This window comes from Citrus sinensis, chromosome 3 (genome assembly GCF_022201045.2).
Source record: "Citrus sinensis cultivar Valencia sweet orange chromosome 3, DVS_A1.0, whole genome shotgun sequence".
NCBI classification, from domain to species: Eukaryota; Viridiplantae; Streptophyta; class Magnoliopsida; order Sapindales; family Rutaceae; genus Citrus; species Citrus sinensis.
Genome location: NC_068558.1, coordinates 39,752,014 through 39,775,001, shown reverse-complemented (window position 1 = coordinate 39,775,001; position 22,988 = coordinate 39,752,014). Strand labels below are relative to the sequence as shown.

The 22,988-nt window shown below is 34.8% G+C and overlaps 5 protein-coding genes across 5 annotated transcripts in view; 2 read left to right on the top strand and 3 right to left on the bottom strand.

Annotated features, from left to right (window-relative positions):
- LOC102613752 (probable UDP-N-acetylglucosamine--peptide N-acetylglucosaminyltransferase SEC) overlaps positions 1-22,988 on the bottom strand; it is an 87,052-nt gene that overhangs the window by 508 nt on the left and 63,556 nt on the right. The window lies entirely within an intron of this gene.
- The window catches only part of LOC102617577 (germin-like protein 12-2), a 54,546-nt gene that overhangs the window by 22,073 nt on the left and 9,485 nt on the right, over positions 1-22,988 (top strand). The gene's annotated exons all lie outside the window — the stretch shown is intronic.
- On the bottom strand, positions 4,319-5,225 carry LOC107174491 (uncharacterized). Its single transcript, XM_052436073.1, has 2 exons — positions 4,450-5,225; positions 4,319-4,355 (listed from the first exon to the last, which is right to left on the bottom strand). Exons 1-2 carry the CDS (start codon positions 5,223-5,225, stop codon positions 4,319-4,321), a joined length of 813 nt encoding a protein of 270 aa, XP_052292033.1.
- On the top strand, positions 12,229-13,299 carry LOC102614934 (germin-like protein subfamily 1 member 14). Its single transcript, XM_052436296.1, has 2 exons — positions 12,229-12,473; positions 12,580-13,299. The coding sequence occupies exons 1-2, from the start codon at positions 12,350-12,352 to the stop codon at positions 13,128-13,130; spliced, it is 675 nt and encodes a 224-aa protein (XP_052292256.1). The 5' UTR covers positions 12,229-12,349; the 3' UTR covers positions 13,131-13,299.
- Positions 21,720-22,988, bottom strand: part of LOC102614057 (pentatricopeptide repeat-containing protein At5g18390, mitochondrial) — a 54,105-nt gene continuing 52,836 nt past the window's right edge. Inside the window, exon 3 of the mRNA XM_052436293.1 lies at positions 21,720-21,870. The gene's annotated coding sequence lies outside the window, so the exon portion shown is untranslated. The remainder of the gene's footprint in view (positions 21,871-22,988) is intronic.

Here is a 22,988-nt window from a genome sequence, read left to right as displayed (position 1 = left end):
CTATCTATCGCAAGGGAAGTCCAAGTCATTCTCAGTTACTTTGAAGTGTTGGGGCTTCTGCCCAGAACAATGGAGCCTCGACATTTTGAAATATGACCTCTCCAGATTCTTGACCTGCAATTTCCCCCGGAAAAAAGAGAAAAAGAAAAGAGATTAGCATCCTTTTGTAAGTCAATTCTCGGAAACTTTTTCATAACTTACATGGGTCAAGCAGCAAGTGGAAAGTTCGAACGGAAACATATATTAACATTGTTGCCAGAAAGTGATACGTATCTTAAATACTGACATGAATGCATTTTAACTAATTAGAGCATCACCAAAACGCTCTTCAAATAAGATTTTATTACTTATTTAAAGAGCCACATCAATATTTACGACTTCAAAAGACACTCTAATTAAGATTTTTTAAATAAGAAATGATTATCTCTTTTCAAATTTAGAGAGTTAATTTCTCCATTTTCAATTTATGTTTTCTTACTTTTCATTGGAGAAAGAGAGATAAGTGCTTTAATTGATATTGACTTTTCCTTTAAAAAAATTATTATTTAATTAAAATAATATTAACTTATTTCTATTTGAAGAGAATTTTAGAAAATATCATATTTTTTCACCCTTCTATTTGTCACATAGGTAAGCAAATAGATATTTAAAGAATAAAATTTATAGAGATTTTGGAGATACTCTTAAATGGTTGCCAGCTTGTTGACAAACCTTTAATATTACATGCAATATAATTAACATATAAACCCATTAAAAATACATAATTAATGTCCTTACAAATAATCCTAAAAAGCCAAGTGTAGAAATCAACGAAAACAAATTCCCATGGCTACCTGAGTCACTCAAACCCACTCATATGATTGGAAGAAGAGATTATTATTTCGTGAACAATTCAATTTGTTATTCAAAATAGCTAATGCAACTAATTTTAATTAAAAAAGTGAACAAAGGAAGAGGTTATTATCTTTATTTGCATTATAATTTACTAATATTTACATTAAGAAAGTAACTAAAGGGCGGTTTGTTTTCCTAACTTAGTGATTTAATTGACTTAATTTTAATCAATTGAGTCACTAAGGGCTAAGTTAATAATGTTATATCTTTTAAAATAATTATTGTTAGTCATACTATAGAAATAATCAGCTATAATAGAGAACCAATTAAAAGTTTAGTAAAATTTATTTTAAAAAATGTTGTGAGTTTTAAAAGCGGTCGTATGTATTTGATAAATCTTAATGTTAAAATGTTGTAAGAATATAAATAAGTGAAGTGAACATTTGTTGAATAAAATTTAATTACACATTTATAAACATGTAAATAAAATATTTTTAGTTGTGTATATATAATAATTGATAACTAAAATAAATATTTTATATTATCAATTTTATTTTTTATTTTGTTATCTCAATATAATTGGTAGTAATAATAATATTTTTTAAATTAATAATTTTATTTTCTAATTAATAAGGATGATTTTGGATTTTTTTCTTATATATGAGGATATATATAAAATTATATATTAAGTATAAAAGTGATTCTCGAAATCAGATTTTAAAAAACTATTTTTTTCTATTTTTCAAAATTTACATGATTTTACTAAAAGTTATTTATAAAAATATTTATTAAATATTAAAATTAGCTTTTAAAGTTGAAATGATATATATCAATTGACATTGGAAAAGGATATATCACTATCTCTAACCAAACGTGCCGACACCAGCTTATTCACATTTTGATTTGTGATCACTGAAAATAAGATGGAAAATGATATCAATTAACGTGACCACTGAAAACAGTATTTTAACACTTAATGAAAAAAAACAAGTGCATCATTGACTTGGTAAAGCAATCATAGAACTAAAAATGGCTAAAGCAGCCACGAAAAAGAAAAAATGGCTAATAATGCACCTTCATTAAGTCCAACAACAAACCAATCAAGTCCGGTAACATCGATATTTACAGAAAACAATATTTTAACGGGAAATTTACAAAAATAGCCAAAAAAATTAGGCATTTTTCAACTTTAACCCTTCAAACTTTTTTCTATCATAACTAGCCAAACACCCTATTTTTGGACTACATTACCCTCATCATTTTCATCAAATTTACAAAGGCATGCCACTTTCCCTTATCAATTCCAGCACTTCCACCACTTTTCCCTTTTCAACTTAACAAATTTCATCACTCAACAAACTCCATTACTCTCAATAAATTAGCAAATTTCATCAAACAAGTATTACATAATTGAAGATATAATTATCAATTGGAAAGCTTCTTAAGGTTAGTTTATACTCTTACCATAACCTAAACTTTTAATCTATTGATTTTATCATTTGAGTTCGAAATTGATGTGAGTTTTTATTGCAAATGTTGTTATTTTTCATTAACAAAACAATGTGACTTGTTAAAGTAGTTAGTTTGAGTTGAGAAATGAAAATCAATCATTGAAACCCCTGAAAAATCAAGTAAAACAGAAGCCCAGAACAAGTGAGACAGGCACCTGTCTCACATAAATCTACTGGTTTTATGTGAGACAGGCACCTGTCTCACTTGCCTGTCTCACCAAAATATGTGCGACAGGCAAGTGGGATAGGCGTGTGAGACAGGCGCCTGTCTCACTTGTTACCACTGGTTTTATGTGAGACAGGCAAGTGAGACAGGCGCCTGTCTCACTTGTTACCACTGGTTTTATGTGAGACAGGCAAGTGGGACAGGCGCCTGTCTCACATAAATTTGCTGGTTTTATGTGAGACAGGCACCTGTCCCACTGCCTGTCTCACTAAATTTAAGTTATTTTCCGAAAGTAATAACTTGGGCTACATGTGTCCGTTTTAGGCGTATAATATATCATTTCGAAGCTTACGATGAGACGAAGTAAATCAAAAATTGTATACTTCATATCATCCACATAAATGTACTGCATATTCATTTTTACTAGGTTTTGTAGCGTGAAATCTTATCTCTTTTGTTTTTTTTTTTAGGTTTAATGGATTCCGTTGTACTTCAATTATGTTATGACGGTTGGTGGGAGACATTAGCAGATGGCCGTACGGAGTACGTGAATGCGAAGAATACAGCATTTTTAGTTCGGAAAGATTGTACATTTGAGCAATTTATGGCAAGGGTGTATGAAGTTTTACAGATAAATCCTATTGAATATAGTTTGTCGATGAAGACAACTTTGAGATCTAGTAACACAATGTATCGTGCATGTTCACTACCTATGGATATATTTAATGATGAAATGGTTAATGTTGTGCTGCACATGGCCTCTGATGTGGTCAATTATGGATGCATCCCTATATTTGTCACCACACATCCTCGAGTTCCGGCCGAAAATCCTGAGCCACTTGTGGAAAGTGAAAGTTCGTTTAGAGCAAACGAGTCTGTCCCTGATATTGAGGAAGAGGTGTTACCACAACAAATGTCGTTCCAATAACATTACTCACCAGTCAACGAAAACAATGACACTATTGATAATAATGGCATTACGATAGCGGATGTTGAAGATAATGTGTTACCATTAGGGACATTGTTAGGGTAACGTTACTCTCCATTTCAAAATAATGAGTTCCGCAGTTATGATGATCCTGGTTATAACACCAACAACACAGAAGCTGATAATGTGCAAGGCATGAACTCCAATACTGAAGTTGATGATAGGGACACTGGTCATTCCGATATTCCTATCAATAATGAGGATGAGCATCAGTATGATATTCCTGTTAACAATAGAGAGAATCGACCTATTCCTCCGATGGCCTGTTCGAGGAGGAGGACAACAGTTGATCCCTTGGTGAGTCTTGCTCCAGTTTTGCCTTCAAACTTGGTTGCTCCAGACTTAGTTAGAAGCTGTAATTCTGCCGACATTGGTGTGGGAAAGTTGTTCGTTGAGAAGAATGAGTTAATACTAGAATTGCGCAAAGTGGCCTTGCGGGAAAAATTTGATTTCAAGATTGCACGGTCCACAACGACTTTGCACCCGGTTTTCAATGATACTATAGATGATACCCACATTACGGACCCAACTTGGCAAATATGGCACGTAATCCTCGACACTCTTCCAATAATTTGTGGCTCTCTCCTTTGCATCCGGTTTCAGGGTTTGGAAAATGGTGTCATCCTGTCGTAAAGATTACCAAATTTCCAATTAGTATAACCATATATTATGTAATACTTATATATAGACATACATATAAATGACTTACAAGACGCTCGTTCAGGTATGAATACACTTCGCCGAAGTTAATATTTGAAGAAGCCACAGGCTTCCATCGCACGATCCGAGCACCCTTCCTCTTAATTTTCTCTACCCACTCTAATGGTAGTCCTTCGATCGCTTCAAAAATCCATGCCTTCAACAAGGAAAGATATGAAGTAAAAAAACGTGTCATTAAATATTTATTATAACAAAACTAAGTTATAAAAAAAACTTCTTCACTCACATACACTGCCGACGTAAAGCCGTAAAAGTTGTATTTCTCAATTCTATGCAATGGATTTTCTGCGCTTGCCTTCTTAAATTTTTTGGCTTTGCCGTTCAATACATTATCAATGCTTTTATATATTGTTTCCCATGACAAACGACCCCACGGAATACTTCGAAAATGATTTATGTCATCTACCTCATTAAGTAAATTGAAATTGATTTGACAATGATCCTTTCTTCCGTGTAGCACTCTATCAGCAAAGTAAAACATGGCAATTTTTAGCGCATCGGTGTCATTCATAGTCTTGAAGCGTAAGTTCATAAATATTTCCTCGAACTGGCCAAGATTTATATCGCGAATCCTGCCTCCAAAGTACTTATTAAGTAACCTATGATTTGTTTTATGCTTCGTCAGGAATACTTTTTCGCCATAGCAAAGTCCCGTTACTAGGCACCACTCTCCAATCGATAGCCGTATCAAATGGTCGCCAACTTGAAACCATAACTCATCTTTGTCATTTCCATCGCCATGTGACACTTGCCGAAGCAATATATTGTGCACAATCACGCCACTGAACGGATAGCTCCGGCACTGTAGGAAATGCCCAAATATATCGTCTTTGAATAGCTTCAACTGTTGCCTTGTTAATTTTTCCCGGATGGCATTAACAACGACATCTAATTTGCACATACTCGTGATACGCCCAGGGAAGTGATCAACATAAGGTATCTTCATTATTCTCGGTTCTTTAATTGGTCCTGGTGGGTTATGCAATGCTAATTTTGATTTGCCCATTTATCTGGTACAAGTTAAAAGTATCACACATTAAAAAATTATGAACAAAAGAAAAAAAAATTAAGGCAGCACTGCGCACTGCCTCTTGGTGCGACGGGCACCAACTGTCGCACCAAGAGGTGCTGCCTCTTGGTGCGACAGGCTCGCGCGCGGGAAGCCAAGCGCGCGAGCTGCTTGCCTGCACACAACTCGCACGCGCTTGGCTTCCCTCGCGCGAGCCTAGCGCAACTCGCACGCGCTTGGCTTCCCTCGCGCGAGCCTAGCGCAACTCGCTCGCGCGCGGCCGCGCCCTCGCACGCGAGATGGGCGCAACGTGCGCATCTCGCGTGCGACGCAGCACCTGTCGCACAGGAGATGCTCACATTGCGCCCATCTCACGCGCGAGGGAAGCCAAGCGCGCGCGAGTTGCGTGCAGGCAAGCAGCTCGCGCGCTTGGCTTCCCTCGCGTGAGCCTGTCGCACCAAGAGGCAGCACCTCTTGGTGCGACGGGCACCAACTGTCGCACCAAGAGATGCTGCCTCTTGGTGCGACAGGCTCGCGCGAGGGCGGCCCCGCGCGCGCGCTGTTTGCCCGCCCGCAACTCCCCCGGTCTTGGCATCCCTCGCGCGAGCCTAGCGCGCCCGGCTCGCGCGCGGCCGCGCGCGCGCGCGCGAGATGGGCGCAACGTGCGCATCTCGCGTGCGACGCAGCGCCTGGCGCACAGGAGATGCGCGCGGCGTGCGCACCTCGCGCGCGCGAGATGGGCGTGCCGCGCGCATCTCGCGTGCGACATGCCCATCTCGCGCGCGCGAGGTGCGCGTGTCGCGCCCATCTTGCGTGCGACCTGCGCATGTCGCGCGCGGCATTCGCACCTCGTGCGCGCGAGATGTGCCTGTCGCACGCGAGATGCGCGCTGCACGCCCATCTCGCGCGCGCATCTCGCGTGCGACGCAGCGCGAGTTGGCTTCCCCCCTTTCTCTTCTCTTCCCTTTCCCACATGCATCTCACCCACCACCGCCATTAAAACACCACCAACAACAACAACATCCCAAACAACAACAACAACAGCAACAACAACAACAAGAAAAACGGCAATAACAACTCACCTAGGGTTTTCAATTTTTTTCTTTGATTTTGGAGATCTCCGAAGATTTTCAACGTGATTTAGCTTCTTTCAAGTGCCAACAACTTCCTCCGCTGCCGATGTACGCTGCCGCCGACAATCTATAGAACTTCCGGTGATGAGATTTTGGTGAGAGGGGAAGGAATTTGCTTGAGGGAAACGTGAGAATGAGGAGGGTAATTTCGTCTAAAATGTGGTGATTTGGCTAATGTTGAAAGAAAAAAATTTGAGGGGTTAAAGTTGAAAAATGCCTTCTTTTTTTGGCTTGTTTTGTAAATTTCCCTATTTTAACACGTAATGAAAAAAACAAGTGCATCATTGACTTGGTAAAGCATTCATAACTAAAAATGATTAAAGCAGCTATGACAATTGATATGAAAAAGAAAAAATGGCTAATAATGCATCTTCATTAAGTCCGACAACAAACCAATCAAGTCCGGTAACATCGATATTTACAGAACATGACTCTCAACTGTTAGCCTGTGGCCAGAGACTTGAATTTGTTTCTCACCCATTTTCATAAATTCTTCAACTCGTTTCTTTCCAATAAAAAAATTATATTTTAATTATGCTTTGGAAACGCGTTAAAATATTGTTTCTTATTATATTTTATGTTCGTTTTGAAGATTGGTGGAAACGTGTCTAACCTGTTTTGGGTTTTATTGTAACACATGTGGAAAAAAAAAAAGATGAGGCGGTTAAAAAGTAAATAAAAGTAAAAGAAGAAGCTTGAAACAGGGGAACAGATACACACGTGTGAGAGAGTGAGAGAAGCTGTAAACCGACCCGAAACCCGACCCGTTTGACTTGAAACTCGACCCGGCCATATCTTGTGATTCCGGCCACCCAACCGGTCAAGCTTGGTACCAATTTGAAGCTTGAAGACCAGCCATCATGCCCCAGTCGTCCACGTCGCCGAAAAACAGCTAGAACGTTGGTGACCAAAGCTTGAAAAACCCGCTACTTTTTCACCTTGCTCTGTCGGGATTTTCGCCGGTTTTGGGTGACAGTACCGGCTGGATTTTGTTCCCCACGACTCCCTTTTTAATTTTTTGACCATCCACAGTGATGGTTGTCGAAGCCAACAAAAATAAATACCTACTCTAAATAAATTGTGTATAGTGATTGAGCAGGGTCGTGTCCACAGAGATCGGTAATTATTTAAATCCTTTTAAAACGTAAAACATAAAATGGGGGTTTTGTTGACAATAATAAAAATCAAATTAAAATAACAAGAATGCAAATTAAAGTTGTAATTCAAATTGGAGAAAGCTCTGGTTGAAGGAATTAATTCGGCTTGATTCGACTACTGATCATTGATTCAAATATAAATTATTATTACTTATGAATAGATCGGTTATAGCTACTGAGACCCTCTAATAGCCAATCTCTCCTTAACTAGTTGATAACCAAGGTACGACCGTTGGTTATTTCCCTAATCTATAGACAACCCTAGATACGATCATAGGATTTAATCAATTGACAGCCTGAAAAACCAGAGAGACCCAAATCCTAATCAACACATACGATGGTTCATTTAAATTAGATTGTTTATTCTCATAACACAACTCTCTGCAATGTTATTTGTCACAAACATTAAAATCTTCATACGATAAATCCTTTAATTGACAATATATTAAGTTGATAATTAAATAGTGGCCAATTACCTAATTAACAAACATAATCATGAAAATAATTCAGAGAATAAACAAATACCCAAAAAAGCAATAAAACAATTAAAACATAAGAAAGATCTCACAGTAGTGATGAATCAAAGCTTCATTAACCTTCAACCAGAAAAATAGGTTTAGTTCTTCATAGAGAGAAGAGAAAAGTTTAGATCTATGGTTTCTTTCTTTTTCTCCAATTTCCCCTTCTTTCACAATAGATTCCTCCCTTAAATACTCTCCCTCTCTTCTCCTCTAGAATTCTATTTAAAATAAAGTACTAATATTTGAAATATTAAATTCGTAATTACAAAAATAACAAAAAATACAAAACACGTTTTAACTAAAAACTGCAGGTCCGTAGTTGACAGCACGCGCCCACGCCTTATCAACAAAGTTCTTCTGACGCTCATAATTTCTCCAAGAGAACAATCATCCTTAAACATCATCTTGTAGCTCAATTTTAGCACCAATCAATAGAATTGCACCTATAAAAATAAAACACAAGTAAATCACTATTATTAAGTGCAAAACATCGATATTAAGGGAAGTAAACAATGCAAAACTAGTGCATAAATTGCACTCTAACACACAGCCACCGAGAGTCGTCGATTTGTCGTGGTTCAGTCATTGTAGTTACACGGCTGTCGAGCTAGATTCCGGTGCCATCGCCACGCGTGGGAGCACACTGCCGGTATCATTGAACTCAGCTCAGCGAGAAGCGTCTAACCTGAGCTTCCTGGTCACCGTTGCTTGAATTCCGGCCACCGTTGACCGGTAAGGGCAATTCGGTAAATTCACATTTTGATGGCGATTTTGTAATTTCTGAACCTGTGGATATTTTAGTAACTCCTGAAATTGAGGATTGGGTGTAATTATGATTCCGAGGGTAATTCAATGATTTATAATTTCGAAGTATCCTAATGATTTACATATTCAAGGGTATTTTGGTAATTTTATCGACACGGGAGTTGTAAATTATGGATAGATGTTCGTTTCGAGTTTATTGTATAAATTTAGTCCTAATTATGATTTATAGAAAATAATTATGTCGTTTTCTTGATTTAGGAGGATCCGTGAGCGAGAGCCAGTCCGCGGATGTGGACGATAACCGAGCGTAAGGGTAAAAGCCCATTTAGTCCCTGTATTTTAAAATTAGTGTCCATTTAGTCCTTGTATTTTTAAAAATACCTCAAAACATCCCTGCCGTTAAAGTATTGATACCCCTACCGTTACTTTTTATTTCTTTTGGCTTACTTTTACAATATTACCCTTTTATAATGATTTTTTGGTTTACACATTAATAAAAAAATTTATTAAATTACCAATTTAACCCTAAAAAATAAAAAAAAAATATTAATTTTTAATTGTAAAAAATTAAATTGTCAAAAATTGTATGCAAACTATCAAGTGTGCAAATGGTGCTTGCAAAAAAATTAATATAATTTTTTTTATTTTTTAGGGTTAAATTGGTAATTTAATTATTTTCTTTTTATTAATGTCCAAACAAAAAAATTATTATAAAAGGGTAATATTGTAAAAGTAAGCCAAAAGAAATAGAAAGTAATGGTAGGGGTATCAGTACTTTAACGGCAGGGTTGTTTCGAGGTATTTTTAAAAATACAGAGACTAAATGGACACTAATCTTAAAATACAGAGACTAAATAGGCTTTTACCCCCGAGCGTAAACATCGTCACTGTGAGTGGAATATACAAAATCTATTTTCATAATTAATTATGATAGCAAAGTATGTTTGCGAAATAAGTATTTTAAATGTTCTGATTTAATGATTTTCTTGAAATGGATTTTATTCACGTATTGATATTATATTAAAATGTTTCGTTAATAGTTTTTCGTATCGACTTTGAATAAAATATTATAGTATTTCAAAGATGAGAAAAGTAGATTTAGATGCGATAATAACAAGAAATGTATGATTTAAAGTATGATTAGAATTTATATGAATATGAGTATAGAGATTGTTTTTAAAATCATTGGACAGTACCCTTCCCTTTTATAAGTATAGAGATGAGAGGTATTTGGGGCCTGTCTGAACACACATAGAGGCTTTGGGCCGTGTGTTTAGGCACTTCTGCCTTTTGGGGGCATATGCATGTGATATGATGATAATAGTGATACAGATACAGATGATACAAATGAAATACAGGCCTTGAGGGCTCGTCTGAGTACACATAGAGGTTTTGGGCCGTGTGCTTTGGCGCTTTTGTCCTTTGGGGACTAGATTATGCATGCATAGATATGATGAGATATGAGATGGTATTTTCTTGTCTATTCGTGTAGCTTCGGGGCTTGACGGTATCTAGATAGTACGTCATTGCCCATCCGTTGAGGTCCGGATACGATGAGATTATTCCCCTGGGTACTTGTTTAGTGATGATTTTCAGATTTGTGTATTCTATATGATATTGTGATATGATTTCCATGGTTATTAGCTACGATATTTTATATGCTTTTCAAGGTTGGTAATCTGATTTAAATGTTAAATAATTTATTATTGGTTTCTCGCATATGGTTTGATGAAATCGTGTTTGGAAATGATATGATTATTTCTTTTAAAGTAAAAATTTGTTTTAAAAAATTACTATCTACTCACTAAGCTCATTGAGTTTTATACTCATCTCGTTTTTATTATATCCCCCCCCCCCAACAGGAGGTTGCAGGTACACCAAACCGACCCAGCGACTGTAAATATACTTTGAGTCTTGGTCATGTGATGATATTAGAAGATATAGATGATTTTTTTGTTAGGACATCCGGATCATCTCACCCTTTTGGGATTGTATAATTTTGTTATATTATTCTTTTGGGATTAAGAATAAACAAATATGTTAATATTAGTTATAGGGAAATTATCATTGCACCACCTTTATTTTGCCTTATGTTCATCCAGCCACTACAAAATTTTAACATGTACTTTGCACCACCTTTCTTTTCACATTTGTATCAATTAGACACTTTTGCATTAACACTATCAAATAATTTTAATAAAATGACAATTTTACCCCCAAATAAATTAAAAGATTATTTTATCTTATAAAAACTTTTAAAATTAAAAATTATAATCATAAGAATATCCCTAAATTTAATAAAAAATAAATCCCAAATAGAGGTGCTCAACTGATTTTTACTAAATTTAGATTTTACAAAATTTTAATAATTATTTTTATTAAAAAATTTAATTTTACAAAATTTTAATAAAAATAAATAAATTTATTTATTAAAAATTATAATTTGTAAAATTTTATTAAAATAACTTAATTTATTTCTTAAAAGAATAAATCCTAAAATTTTAATAATTTAGGAGATTTTTATTAAATCCCAAAATTTTGCAATTATTTTTATAATTATAATTTTATATCAAAATAATTTTTATTAAAAATAAAAATTCTAATTTTGGGATTTATTTTTATTAAATTTAGGGATATTTTTATCATTATTTTTTTTATTTTTTAAAATTTTTATAAAATAAAATGGTCTTTTAATTTATTTGGGGGTAAAATTATAATTTTATTAAAATTATTTAACAGTGTTAATGCAAAAGTGACTGGTTGATACAAATGTGAAAAGAAAGGTGGTGCAAAGTACATATTAAAATTTTGTAATGGTTGGATGAACATAAGGCAAAATAAAAGGTAATGCAATGATAATTTCCCTTAGTTATAATATAATCTTTTGATATCCTGGAGATATTTTGAGTAAAATACTAAAATTTAGTATTTTTATCAAGAATGTTGACCATTGGAGTTAGTTGTATATTAAATTATTTTGGGGAGTGTTATATTCATATTTGCAGATTGAGAGTGTTATATTTATAAAGGAGACTGCTAAATTTTCAATAGAATTCTCATTAATTAGATTAATATCAAGTCAGTTTTGATGAGACTAGATTGACTCGCCCAGGAGAATTCGGGGCGGGTCGTTTCATTTATCATTGTCAGCCAGACTTTGATTTGTATGTTTTCCAATTTACATTTAATATGTGTACCAGCAAACAAACAAAAATGAAAATGAGAGCTGCAAAACATTACAAAGTTATATCATTGTTAGCCAAACATTATTTTGTATGTTTTACAATTTATATTTAAGATGTGTACCATCAACCAAGTTCTACATGTAAATTTTGAAAAACAAATGAAAACGAGGGATGCAAAACATTACAAAGTTATATTATTAAGGACCCAATAAGTCTTGACTTGCTTCGAGGACTAATAATTGAACACACAAACTCGTTCATGGACTCGGTTCTATAAATAGTCTAGTTTTCCTCACAAGATTCTCAAATCACAACACTTGATTAAAGTTTGAGATAGGCACATCCTGTGACTTAATCACCATGAAGGTAATTCAATTTCTTATAGGTTTTGCCCTCTTGGCTTTGGCTTCTTCTTTGGCCTCTGCCACTGACCCTGGCCATCTTCAAGATGTCTGTGTAGCCATCAATGACCCCAAGGATGGTGGTACGTAAGCTGAACTGATGAAACATATAATTTTCAATATAATTTGTGCGGGTACTTCATTATTCTCCCCCCCCCCCTTTGTGCGTGTATGTGTGTGTTCTTGTAGTGTTTGTGAATGGGAAGTTCTGTAAGGACCCCAAGCTTGCGAGAGCAGAAGATTTCTTCTACTCAGGGCTAGGCAAGCCTGGAAACACAGCAAATCGACTTGGTGTTGATGAAACAGATGCAAATGTTGAGCAAATTCCAGGACTCAACACCCTTGGCATATCAGCATTCCGCATTGACTATGCACCATATGGCCAAAGGCCACCTCACTTTCACCCCCGTGCCAGTGAAATCTTCTTAGTCCTGGAAGGAACTCTTTATGTCGGTTTTGTGACATCAGACCAACTGAATAACACACTCATCGCAAAAGTTCTAAATAAGGGAGATGTTTTTGTGTTTCCACAAGGTTTGATTCACTTCCAATTCAACATTGGAAAAACAAATGCAGCTGCTTATTCTGCTCTAAACAGCCAATTCCCGGGTGAAGTTACCATAGCCAACACAGTCTTTGGAGCCAATCCTTCAATCAATCCCGATTTTCTTGGCAAGGCATTCCAGTTGGATCCAAAGATAGTGAAAGATCTTCAAAATAAGTTCATTAATGGCAATTAGGAGAAGGAATTAATGAGCTTTAATATAAATGGCCTCTTCACTAATGGCTTTATTACTTTATCTCCAGATTATCATATCTTAATTAATGTAATAAAAGAGGTCTCTCATGAACCTCTCTCCAGGCTGACTGTGGCCATGTAATAAACATAATTGTTATTGTTTTTATTTAGCAGCTAAGCCTTTTCCATGCCTCTCTTTATACATATATTTTGTCCGTACACACACTGAGACACATACATATTAATTAATCTCTTCATTACTTTTTGTTATGCAAATTCTGGTGTGAAACATATAATATTAAGCCCCAAGACGAACAGGTAGATGACTAGTTGATGTCGTTTAATAAGAGAAAACACACATAATGTTGAACATATGCATGCATGTAGCAAGTAATTGCATGTGGTTATCATGCAACATTTTGACTTTTGGCATAATTTGTTGAGATAAGTAGGAGACATGAGTAAGTAACACATTATTAGTGTAACTTTCGATATCCACTAAGTTTTGTATAATAATAAAAATTAAAGAAAGAGGGAACATGAAGCCTATAAAATAGAGGCTTCATTTACCATCTTCAGTCATCCCATTTTTCAATTCAATTGAGAGAAGTCAAGAGTTAGAAGAGAGTGCCCTGAGAGCTTTAAGCATTTGTTCTAGTGTTTTAAGAGTTTAGGTGTATTGAGTTTTTTGGGTTGTAAAACAAAAATACTACAATACTTGTAACTCCTTCTTACTAGTAAAATATTTCCTTCTGTCTTCGCACATGTGTTAAGTACTGGAGAATGCGTATTTATAAAGGATAAAATTATCATTTTGTACTCTAAGTCTCACTAATATTTCTACTTTTATGTGTTTAAGTCCTTTAAAATTTGATTGTGTGTGTTTTGTTATAATTTGAGTATTTTATGTATTTGAATAGTATTTTGATTATTTCATAATTAAAGAGAAGTTGGACAGAAAAACGGATGGCATTTTTTAGCTCGGAACAATTGAAATCCTTAAGAGGAGCATAAAGGGGTATATGGCACCATTTACATTTATGATACTACTGACATATACGGGATTGTTCACGTATACGTTACTATTCACATGTATGGAACTGTTCACGTGTGCGATGTGATGATGTGGCATTGACCGATGATGTGGCAGCATCCTATTAGGCCAATGATGTAGCATTGATTGATTATGTGACGTTGACTAATGATGTAGCGTAGACCAATGATGTGGCAGCATATTATTAGATCGAAATGCTAATGTGGCGTTGACTGATGATGTATTCCAGCTAATCAAAGCTTGCCACGTGACGCAATCCTGAGCATCTGAATTGTTTTTATCTGATAGCTATAATTTACTCATCGTACCTATAAATAGGGGGCTCCCCACCGGCCCGCCCCCAATTGAGCAGCTCGTAATCCATTTTTTATAACTCTCTCCCTATCTTGTATTTTCTACATATTTTAATAGGATTTTCATTTTACCCCTAGTTCAAAAAGAAATAGCTAATTTAGATTGATTGAAAGTGAAGCCTCAATATGATTTATAGGCTTAATTTGGTAAGTTTATTTGCTCTATCTTTCTGATTTAAGTAGTTGTTTTGATTCGTCATCGACAAACGGTGTATCTTAACTAGATTTTGCATGACATACCAGCTCTCTAGTAAAAGATAGTTACTGTTTAGCACGATGAGTACTTAGCACCATATATTAAAGAGAAAACTCCCCTTTAGTATTTTGTGGGTCGTCTTGACTTATTGTCGACAGAGAGCGCATCTAAACTTTTTAGTAGACGATCTTGCCATATTATCGACAAAATGATTTTTATCGTCTGGCACAACGTGTGCTTAATAACACATTAGTGGAAGATCATTATTCTCTCGCACAATGAGTGCTTGATACCTTATTAATTAGAATGAGGCTTATAAGGAGTGGAAATACTCCCTCATATATTAATTGGAACTAAAAAAGGAATAGTAAGCCCATGGTGAAGTGTTGAGTGTGAATTTAAAGACTCAAGAACCTCATTTGCATAGTTTTATCTTTAATTCATTCTTGCCATTTTATTTTAAATATTAAGATAAAGAAATCATTTCCAACCAATACACATATGAACTTGGATTAATTAAGCCTACATGTGATTAAATCTACCTTCTCGTGGGATCGACACTCGTCACTATAAATCTATACTATAATAGATTTTTGTAGTTGCAAGTACAATAAAATTTGTACAACACTATGGACGTAGGCTAAAAGTCGAACCATGTAAATCCTGGTGTCCTTGTGTGATCATTATTCCTCAATTTCATTTTAATTATGGGTCTGTTTCACCTATCAATTTCCTAACGTATAACCAAAATTTGCCCCAATAATTGAGACAAACACAGCTAGTAAGTAGAATGCATAGCACATAGGCAAGAGATGATCAAAACTAACCACCAATGTTTATGCACAACAAGCCATCTTCAAGTTCTTTTTCATTAAGAGTAAAGGGCCCATATTTAAAGAGATTACAACCAGATTTCTAATGAGTCATCAAGTGTTTTCTAACTTAGTGAAATGAATTAACTACAAGCTCCTAAACCTACTCTCCTTATCAACCTATATAACAACTCAGGTCAACCAAAAGTCAAAGTAGCAGTCGCCATAACTAACTTCTGTTAGGGTGCTTGATGCATAACAACCTTTCCCGCCAAAAGCAATCAAACTGGATCATGAATTCGAATTAAAAATCCAACATTTTTATTTAAACTAAAACTGTTAAAAAAGAGCAAACAAAAATTAGATTTTTCTTAAAGAAACATGTAATAGGAGAAAAAAAGCTGCTTTGGATGGCTTGTCAAATAATAAAGCTACTAAAAAATTACTGGACAAAACCCTGAGGAGAGAGAAAATTTAAAGTAACTTTAAAATATCATGGCAACCATACAACAAGTAAATGAAATTATACCATTTGTAAATTTATTTTGAAAAATTACTATGCAAGTGTAATTATATAAAATTTAACTATACATATTATACATGTATTATTCAGTTGAATTTCCTTTAATGCATTCTAAAATTTCTTGTAAGAAGAATATAACATAGGACTTAAAAATTTTTAATTACAATGATTTACAATTTTCAGTGAGAGGGTTCTTACTTGTTGGAGTTATTTTGATCAAAAACACATGCAATCAATGAAATTTTAATGTACTGACTTGTTTAAACATGCAATCAATCAATTGATTATGTCATTATGTGCACGTAACAAGAAGAGAAGAAAAAGAAGCATTAACTTACTTTCAAGCCATGTCAATATCCCTATATGACCTATCTAATTTTCAATAACTCTACTTTTGTTTTTTTCTAACCTTCTCTATAAAACAGTTGAAGCTAATGACCAGCTTATCCTTGTTGAAAGAATTTTTGAGCATGAACAAGTCTTTTAATTTTATTTTCACAAATTTGCCACCAAATAATAATAATAATGATAATTAAAATAAAAAGAAAGATCTGAACACTTTGTCAAGGAACATAAACTATGAGTAGGTAGAAAATCTTATATATATATATATAAACATATCTCATCATACAATAATATTTTACTTATGTAGTTAGAGATAAATTGACATGACATTTAAAATCATCTAGTATATTCATAATATTTGATTGATCAGTGCTGATGTTTGCCCCGGGTCAAACCCCAAAACTAATCCAAATGACGTCGTTTCGTGTTTTTTTTTTATCAGCATCAAAACGGCACCGTTTGCTATGCTTCTCATCTCTGTATCGGCACTGGATAACTGATAACTCTATGAAATGAGAGTTATTATGGAAATTCTAGACTTAAATCAAGATCACTTAGAGAGTGAATGATGTGTCTTTATTGCATTTTTATTACATTTTGCATAAACATTCATTTTAGTTTAGTCTTAATAAGTTTTGCTTAATTTAAAGTAATTCGTGCTCAAATTGTGTGCATAATTGTAGGTTTCTAGAAGCTTATAATTCATGAAAGGAATGCTGATGCAATAGGCTGGAAAAAAGGAGGATGAACATGGCTATAAAAGAATTAAAACAAATCTGGAACAATGCAGTTGTTGTAGCCGTTGCTGTAGCAACCATTGCTGTAGCAATCCTGGAACAACGACAGAGAAAATTCTGCATGGGATAATTGTAGAATTACGATCTGCAGTTTCTTAATCTGACTTATGTGCGACTTAGGCTTCCGTTTACCCTAATTTTCAACTATAAAAGAAGCACACATCATAAGGAAAAGAGGGAGCCGTCACCCAAGGAGAAAAACACAAAGAAACAAAAGAAAAATAAGATTCAAGAGAGAGATTAAGGGCTGCACAAGAGGAGAATTTGCAGAAATCAATTGGGAGCTCAATCCTTCTTATTATTCTTTTGTTTTCTCGTTTTCTATTTATTTATGGGGATGTGTTTCATGGCTGAAACTTTGTTCTTTATTTTTCTTTTACAAACCATGAACTAAATTTATTTGTGGTTGAGTGATAAACAATCTTGATGGTTTATTGACTGAATATATGTGTTGCTGCATGTTTGCTGTAGCAGTTTGTTTTATAGTATTTATTTTTATTCATTATTTTGGTTGATCACCCATTTAATGATACAAGTTAGAAGAGAGCTGCAAAAGGGCCTATCTTAGTGGAACATATTAGAGCAATACTTGGTTTTAGATTGAGTTTCCTGGATAGAGTTTAACTTATTCCAAAAGGGTCATGCTTAATCTAAAATTAGTGATGACCTAGATATATGGATTCACCTTGTAGGGTAAATAGAACCTAAGCGTGTAATGTTATATCTTATATTGGCATAACAATAGATCACTGTTAGGTTGCATATAGATATAAGATATCCAACATGCGACGGCTGAGGATACATAAGGATTCTGTCTAGTCCTGTAGCAAATACTGCAGCAACCGAGCCAACCATTAGAAAACAGTCAATACCATTAGGAGAGTTTATTCACTCAACTACTATATATTCCCATTAGTTTTATCCTTGAGCTTGACGTGATAGTTTACTTTGTTGCATTTTATTTATTGCGTTTTTATTTTAATTAGTACATTAGTTTCATTAATTGTTTATTTTATTTTAGCACAAAATCTGCACTGTTAAGATTGCTGTAGCAAATCTGATAACATCAATCCCTGTAGAGACGATCTTGAATACTCATCACTTTATTACTTGTTGTGTACACTTGCACATTGACACCAATATCATTAGTATTTATACACCAACAATAACCAAAAGGATTTACCAATCAACGCCACAAAACCATTGTATCTGCGATCCTCCTGACAAAACGACTTTGCACCTTCTTGATTCTACCAATCAACGCCAGCACCATCAGCCTCAACCCACATTCAATTTGCTCAATCTGTGACATCAAATTCTTGGACATATTCCTCCACGCCATGAACACATGCCACAACCTATTATCAAAAAATTCATCATCATCGTCTTCTTTTTCTTCTTCACTTTCTTCATAAAGAAGTGATCTAACAAGGTTGGTGAAGACACAAGGGTGGAGATCGCGAAGAAAGAGGAATGAGATTTCAAGACTGTTGCACCAAGACGGGAAGAGAAGCTCGGTTGGGTTTTCTTGGGTGGCCGCGATGTCTAATGCGCCGTAATAGAAAAGAAAATGGCTGAGGAGGAGGTCGACGTGAGAGTAGAGGAGGGTTTGCGAAGAAGATGAAGAAAGAGATTTGTGAATGAGAGGGAGGAGGGTTTTTTACGAAGTGTTGAACTAGTTTGTGTAGTTATCTTTGAAGGCAAGTGTTTGCGATTTCTTGCGGGAGAAAAGAGAAGCCAAGGATCTTGGCATCTTTGAAGAAGATGATGATTTGAGCTTGATGTGAGCAAATTCGTTGTTTCTTCTTAAGCAGCTAAAGAAAAAGAGACAGGAAAGGGGAAACAATGGAGGAAAGGGGAAATATTTGGCAAGCAAAACGCGTCGTTTTTAGCTTTAGTTGGGAAACGGCAGGTTTTGAGTTTTCAGGGTTTGACCCAGGGTTTGACTCGGGGAAACTATCATTTTCCTTGATTTATTAACTATCATTTCACATAATCATCTGGTAGATTTGAATTAAATGGTCTCATGTTTGTTGAGGTGCAGACTTTGTTTGGGTAACGTTACTCCTTTAAATTTGTGACCATATCAATATTACAGCAGTCAATTCATAAATAATCTTTTTCTCCTCATCCATCATCCTTCCCTAGTTTGCTAAAATAATAGACTCATGCACACCCACAAAGAGGGTGGATGTCTATCCAAGACCATGAAATACTTTCCCACTTGGAACGGAAAAAAAAATGATATGATCAGATAAATATGAAAATATGTTGAAACGTTTTTTAAAATCTTAAGAGTGTATATGTACATTTGCAGATTGAAGATTAATTTGAGACATAGGGATAGATCGTTCGAGATAGATTATCCACACATTCTAGTTCCATGTACTGTGTATTATATAAAATATTATAAATGACCAAATCTATGTGACATATATATGAATCATCAAACAACACTTTAAATTTACAAGATTATTTGAATGGAACGCCCGCAATCCCCAATATTAACAAAGCACCACTTTTTTACTTCATTGATCATAAACAATTTCTAGTATTGGTGTCAGTCTTAACATATGAAAATTAGATGTAGGAAAAATAAGCACTTACAACAAATACACAATTAAAAAATTATCAGTTGAACATTAACAAATTAGCAAAATAAATAATCTAAGGATAGTTATGTACATACTCGTGGAGAATTCACTAATCTTCATTTATAAAGCATGAAAAAAAAGAACCAATAAACTTGGTAAGTCTTCGGATCGTTATAATTCAATCCGACTATGAAAGGCTACTTATGCCATAATTCATTTCTCACCCCCTAGAGTTGGAAAGAATTTGAGATAGACACATACCTAGCGTAATCAACATCAAAGGAGTTCAATTTCTTGTAGCTTCTGTCCTCATGGTTTTGGCTTGTTCATTGGCCATGGCCACTGCCTCTGTCCCTAGCCATCTCCAGGATTTTTGTGTTGCCATCAATGATTTCAAGTTCAAGACATGTGGAGTCAGGAGTGTATCTTTTTTCTGTATATGAGTGGGAAAATTATCAAAATCCTCTTATTGTTCAAGTAAATCTACTATTTCTCTTCTTACGTTTCAAAACTCATTAAAACTCTTTGGCATTAAAATGATTAAATGAACTTTCTAATTTTTTGTCTATTTTTATTTTACCATTAAAATCAGACTTATGATTAATTTTTTCCTTTTATTGATTAATTGTTGACCTTTGTGTATCATAAGTCTAATTATGGGGATAAAATAGTAAAAGACACAAAAAATAAAAACGAAACAGAATCTTCTTAACAAGTAGTTTTGATTGATTTTCAGGGCACAATATCCCTAAAAGTACAGCAAATCAAGTGGGCTCAATAGTCACAACTGTAAATGTAGAACAGATTCTAGGGCTCAACACTACTCGGCATATCCGTAGTTTGTATTGACTACGCGGCAAACGGCGGCCAAACCCACCTCACACTCAGCCTCGTGCCACAAAATCCCAGTAGTCTAGGAGGACACTCTCTTTGTTGGCTTTGTGACATCAAACCAGCTTAATAACGCACTCTTCGCCAGAGCCCTGAACAAAGGAGATGTATTTATGTTTCCAATTGGGCTCATTCATTTCAAAGTGAATATTGGAACAACCAATGCTGTTTGCCATTGCTGGTTTGAGCAGCCAGAATCCTAGCATTATTACAATTGCAGATGCAGTCTTCGGATTTGATCCACCAATTGATCCTTATGCTCTCGCCAGGGCATTCCAACTTGATCCATATGTAGTGAACTCTTCAAGCGTAGTGAAAGCCCTTCAAGCAAAGTTCGGGGCCAACTAGTTGCATGGAGACATGGTTTAGTTACTATATATATATATATTCCAACCAGGAATTTTAAAATGCAGTAAAAATTGAGAAAGCTCTTAAACCATATGGTTTAAAGATATAATTTTATAATGCTCATAAAATTATGAAATGTTTTGAAGGAGGATTTTTTTTTTAATAAACCAGAAAAATACAGCATAGAAATCTAAAATAATAAATAAATAAGAGAAAATACTCTCAAATAGAGAGACTCCAATACCCTCACTTTCATTAGGTTTCTACCAAGTTATTAATAAAGTGGAACTATTTGAACTCATTAAAATATTCTCTTTGCCATTTAATTATGAATTGAACAAATTGAACTTGGTTTGAAATCATATAGCAAACATTAGATTAGGATACTTTTGGGTTAAGAAAGGCAATTTAATTGGCTTTTGATGGTTATCAGTTTACGCATAATCAAGGATTTACTTCTGGCCCAATTCTCGGCTATAGCATAAAAAGATGTGAAAATGCTGAAGAGACATCAATGCATTCACGCCAAGAGTATGCAATTGTTGTTTCAAAAGACTGCATTTGTGGATTTCTGCCATAAAACAGAAGTCCAAAAATCATTGTAAGCAAACTAAATGAGAACTAAAATTGGTACCACCTCTACAAAAAAGGCCAGAACTATCTTTGTAACATTGGTTCTGTCATACATAATTGTGGGTTCATTCTATATTAGAAATGAAGCAATGAGAAGTGCTTATAAATAAGCAACCGACGTACACAGAGTAACAGATAACTGAAGAAGCAAAGCTAAATAACAAAGTTGAAACAGCACAATTTCCCAAACAAAACCTAAATACATTGTAACAGGATCCCAAACCGTTTTAACCTCTGACTAGTTGATCTCTCATAGCTCTCCAATATACAGAGGTGATGCTCCATATATTTATGGATTTTAGTCTCACAAAAATATTCTTCCTAACTACCCGAAGTTGTTTGGGCAAAAGAATAAATAGAGGTTTGTCATCTGCAACAAATAAAACCGAAAGATTTCAGAAACAGAAAACTTTCAAAAGCCTTTGTCAAAAATCACCCAGTTAATCATATCCATATAGAAGAAGATAATCTTATTCAGACTAGAGAAGAAGTTCCTAAATCAAAGCTTTATCCACATAACTAAAGAAAGAATCAAGATTCCTGTTTCTACATTGAATCTTCAACATGCTTTATGCAACAAATGAACAGAAAGATTACAGCAACAGAAAACTTTCAAACACCTTTGACAAAAATTACCCAGTTAATCACATCGATATAGAAGAAACAATATTCTCTATACTACAGTAGAAGTTCCTAGGTCAAAGCTTCATCCACATAATTGAAATAACAAGTAAGATCCTTATTTCTACATTAATTCCCCAACAAGCTTCGTTCAAACGAAAGTGCTAAATAAATTGAACTAAATATTTCATGGACAAAAGGAAACAATCCACAGAATGCAGATTGTTACGAAGATAACTTCCCCTGCTTTTGAAGGAGGATTAAAAAAAGATGATACAAAACCATATAAAGATTTACTGTTACCAAATATATCAAAGATATACATGTTTATAATCATTAACAGAGTAGCAATGAGGGACATGCACAAGCTTTTCCGAAAAAATATGGGCATAGCGCAAAGGTGAAACAAACTGTAATAGAGAGACTGTTGTGTGCGGAATGCGGAATCAAGCACACCGAATAATCATAGAAAAATAAAGGACACAAGAATTACGTGGTTCGGCAATATGTCTACGTCCACGGGACAAGAGAAAAATAATTGTATTATTAACAATTATTTGAGTACAAATTTGAGTAAAGAAACCTCACTTTCCCAGAACCTAAATACACCCAGTATTCTCACACACACTCTCCAATTGCTCACACTCTCAGAACTCTCAAAAGCTTAGAAACTTATAAGCTTAACAAAGTTT

Excerpts from the sequence above, each read along its gene's own strand:
- LOC102614934 (XM_052436296.1), top strand. The coding sequence starts at position 12,350 with ATGAAGGTAATTCAATTTCTTATAGGTTTTGCCCTCTTGGCTTTGGCT. Across the intron at positions 12,474-12,579 it reads CAATGACCCCAAGGATGGTG|TGTTTGTGAATGGGAAGTTC; the intron begins GTACGTAAGCTG and ends GTGTTCTTGTAG.
- LOC107174491 (XM_052436073.1), bottom strand. The coding sequence starts at position 5,225 with ATGGGCAAATCAAAATTAGCATTGCATAACCCACCAGGACCAATTAAA. Across the intron at positions 4,356-4,449 it reads TACGGCTTTACGTCGGCAGT|GCATGGATTTTTGAAGCGAT; the intron begins GTATGTGAGTGA and ends TCCTTGTTGAAG.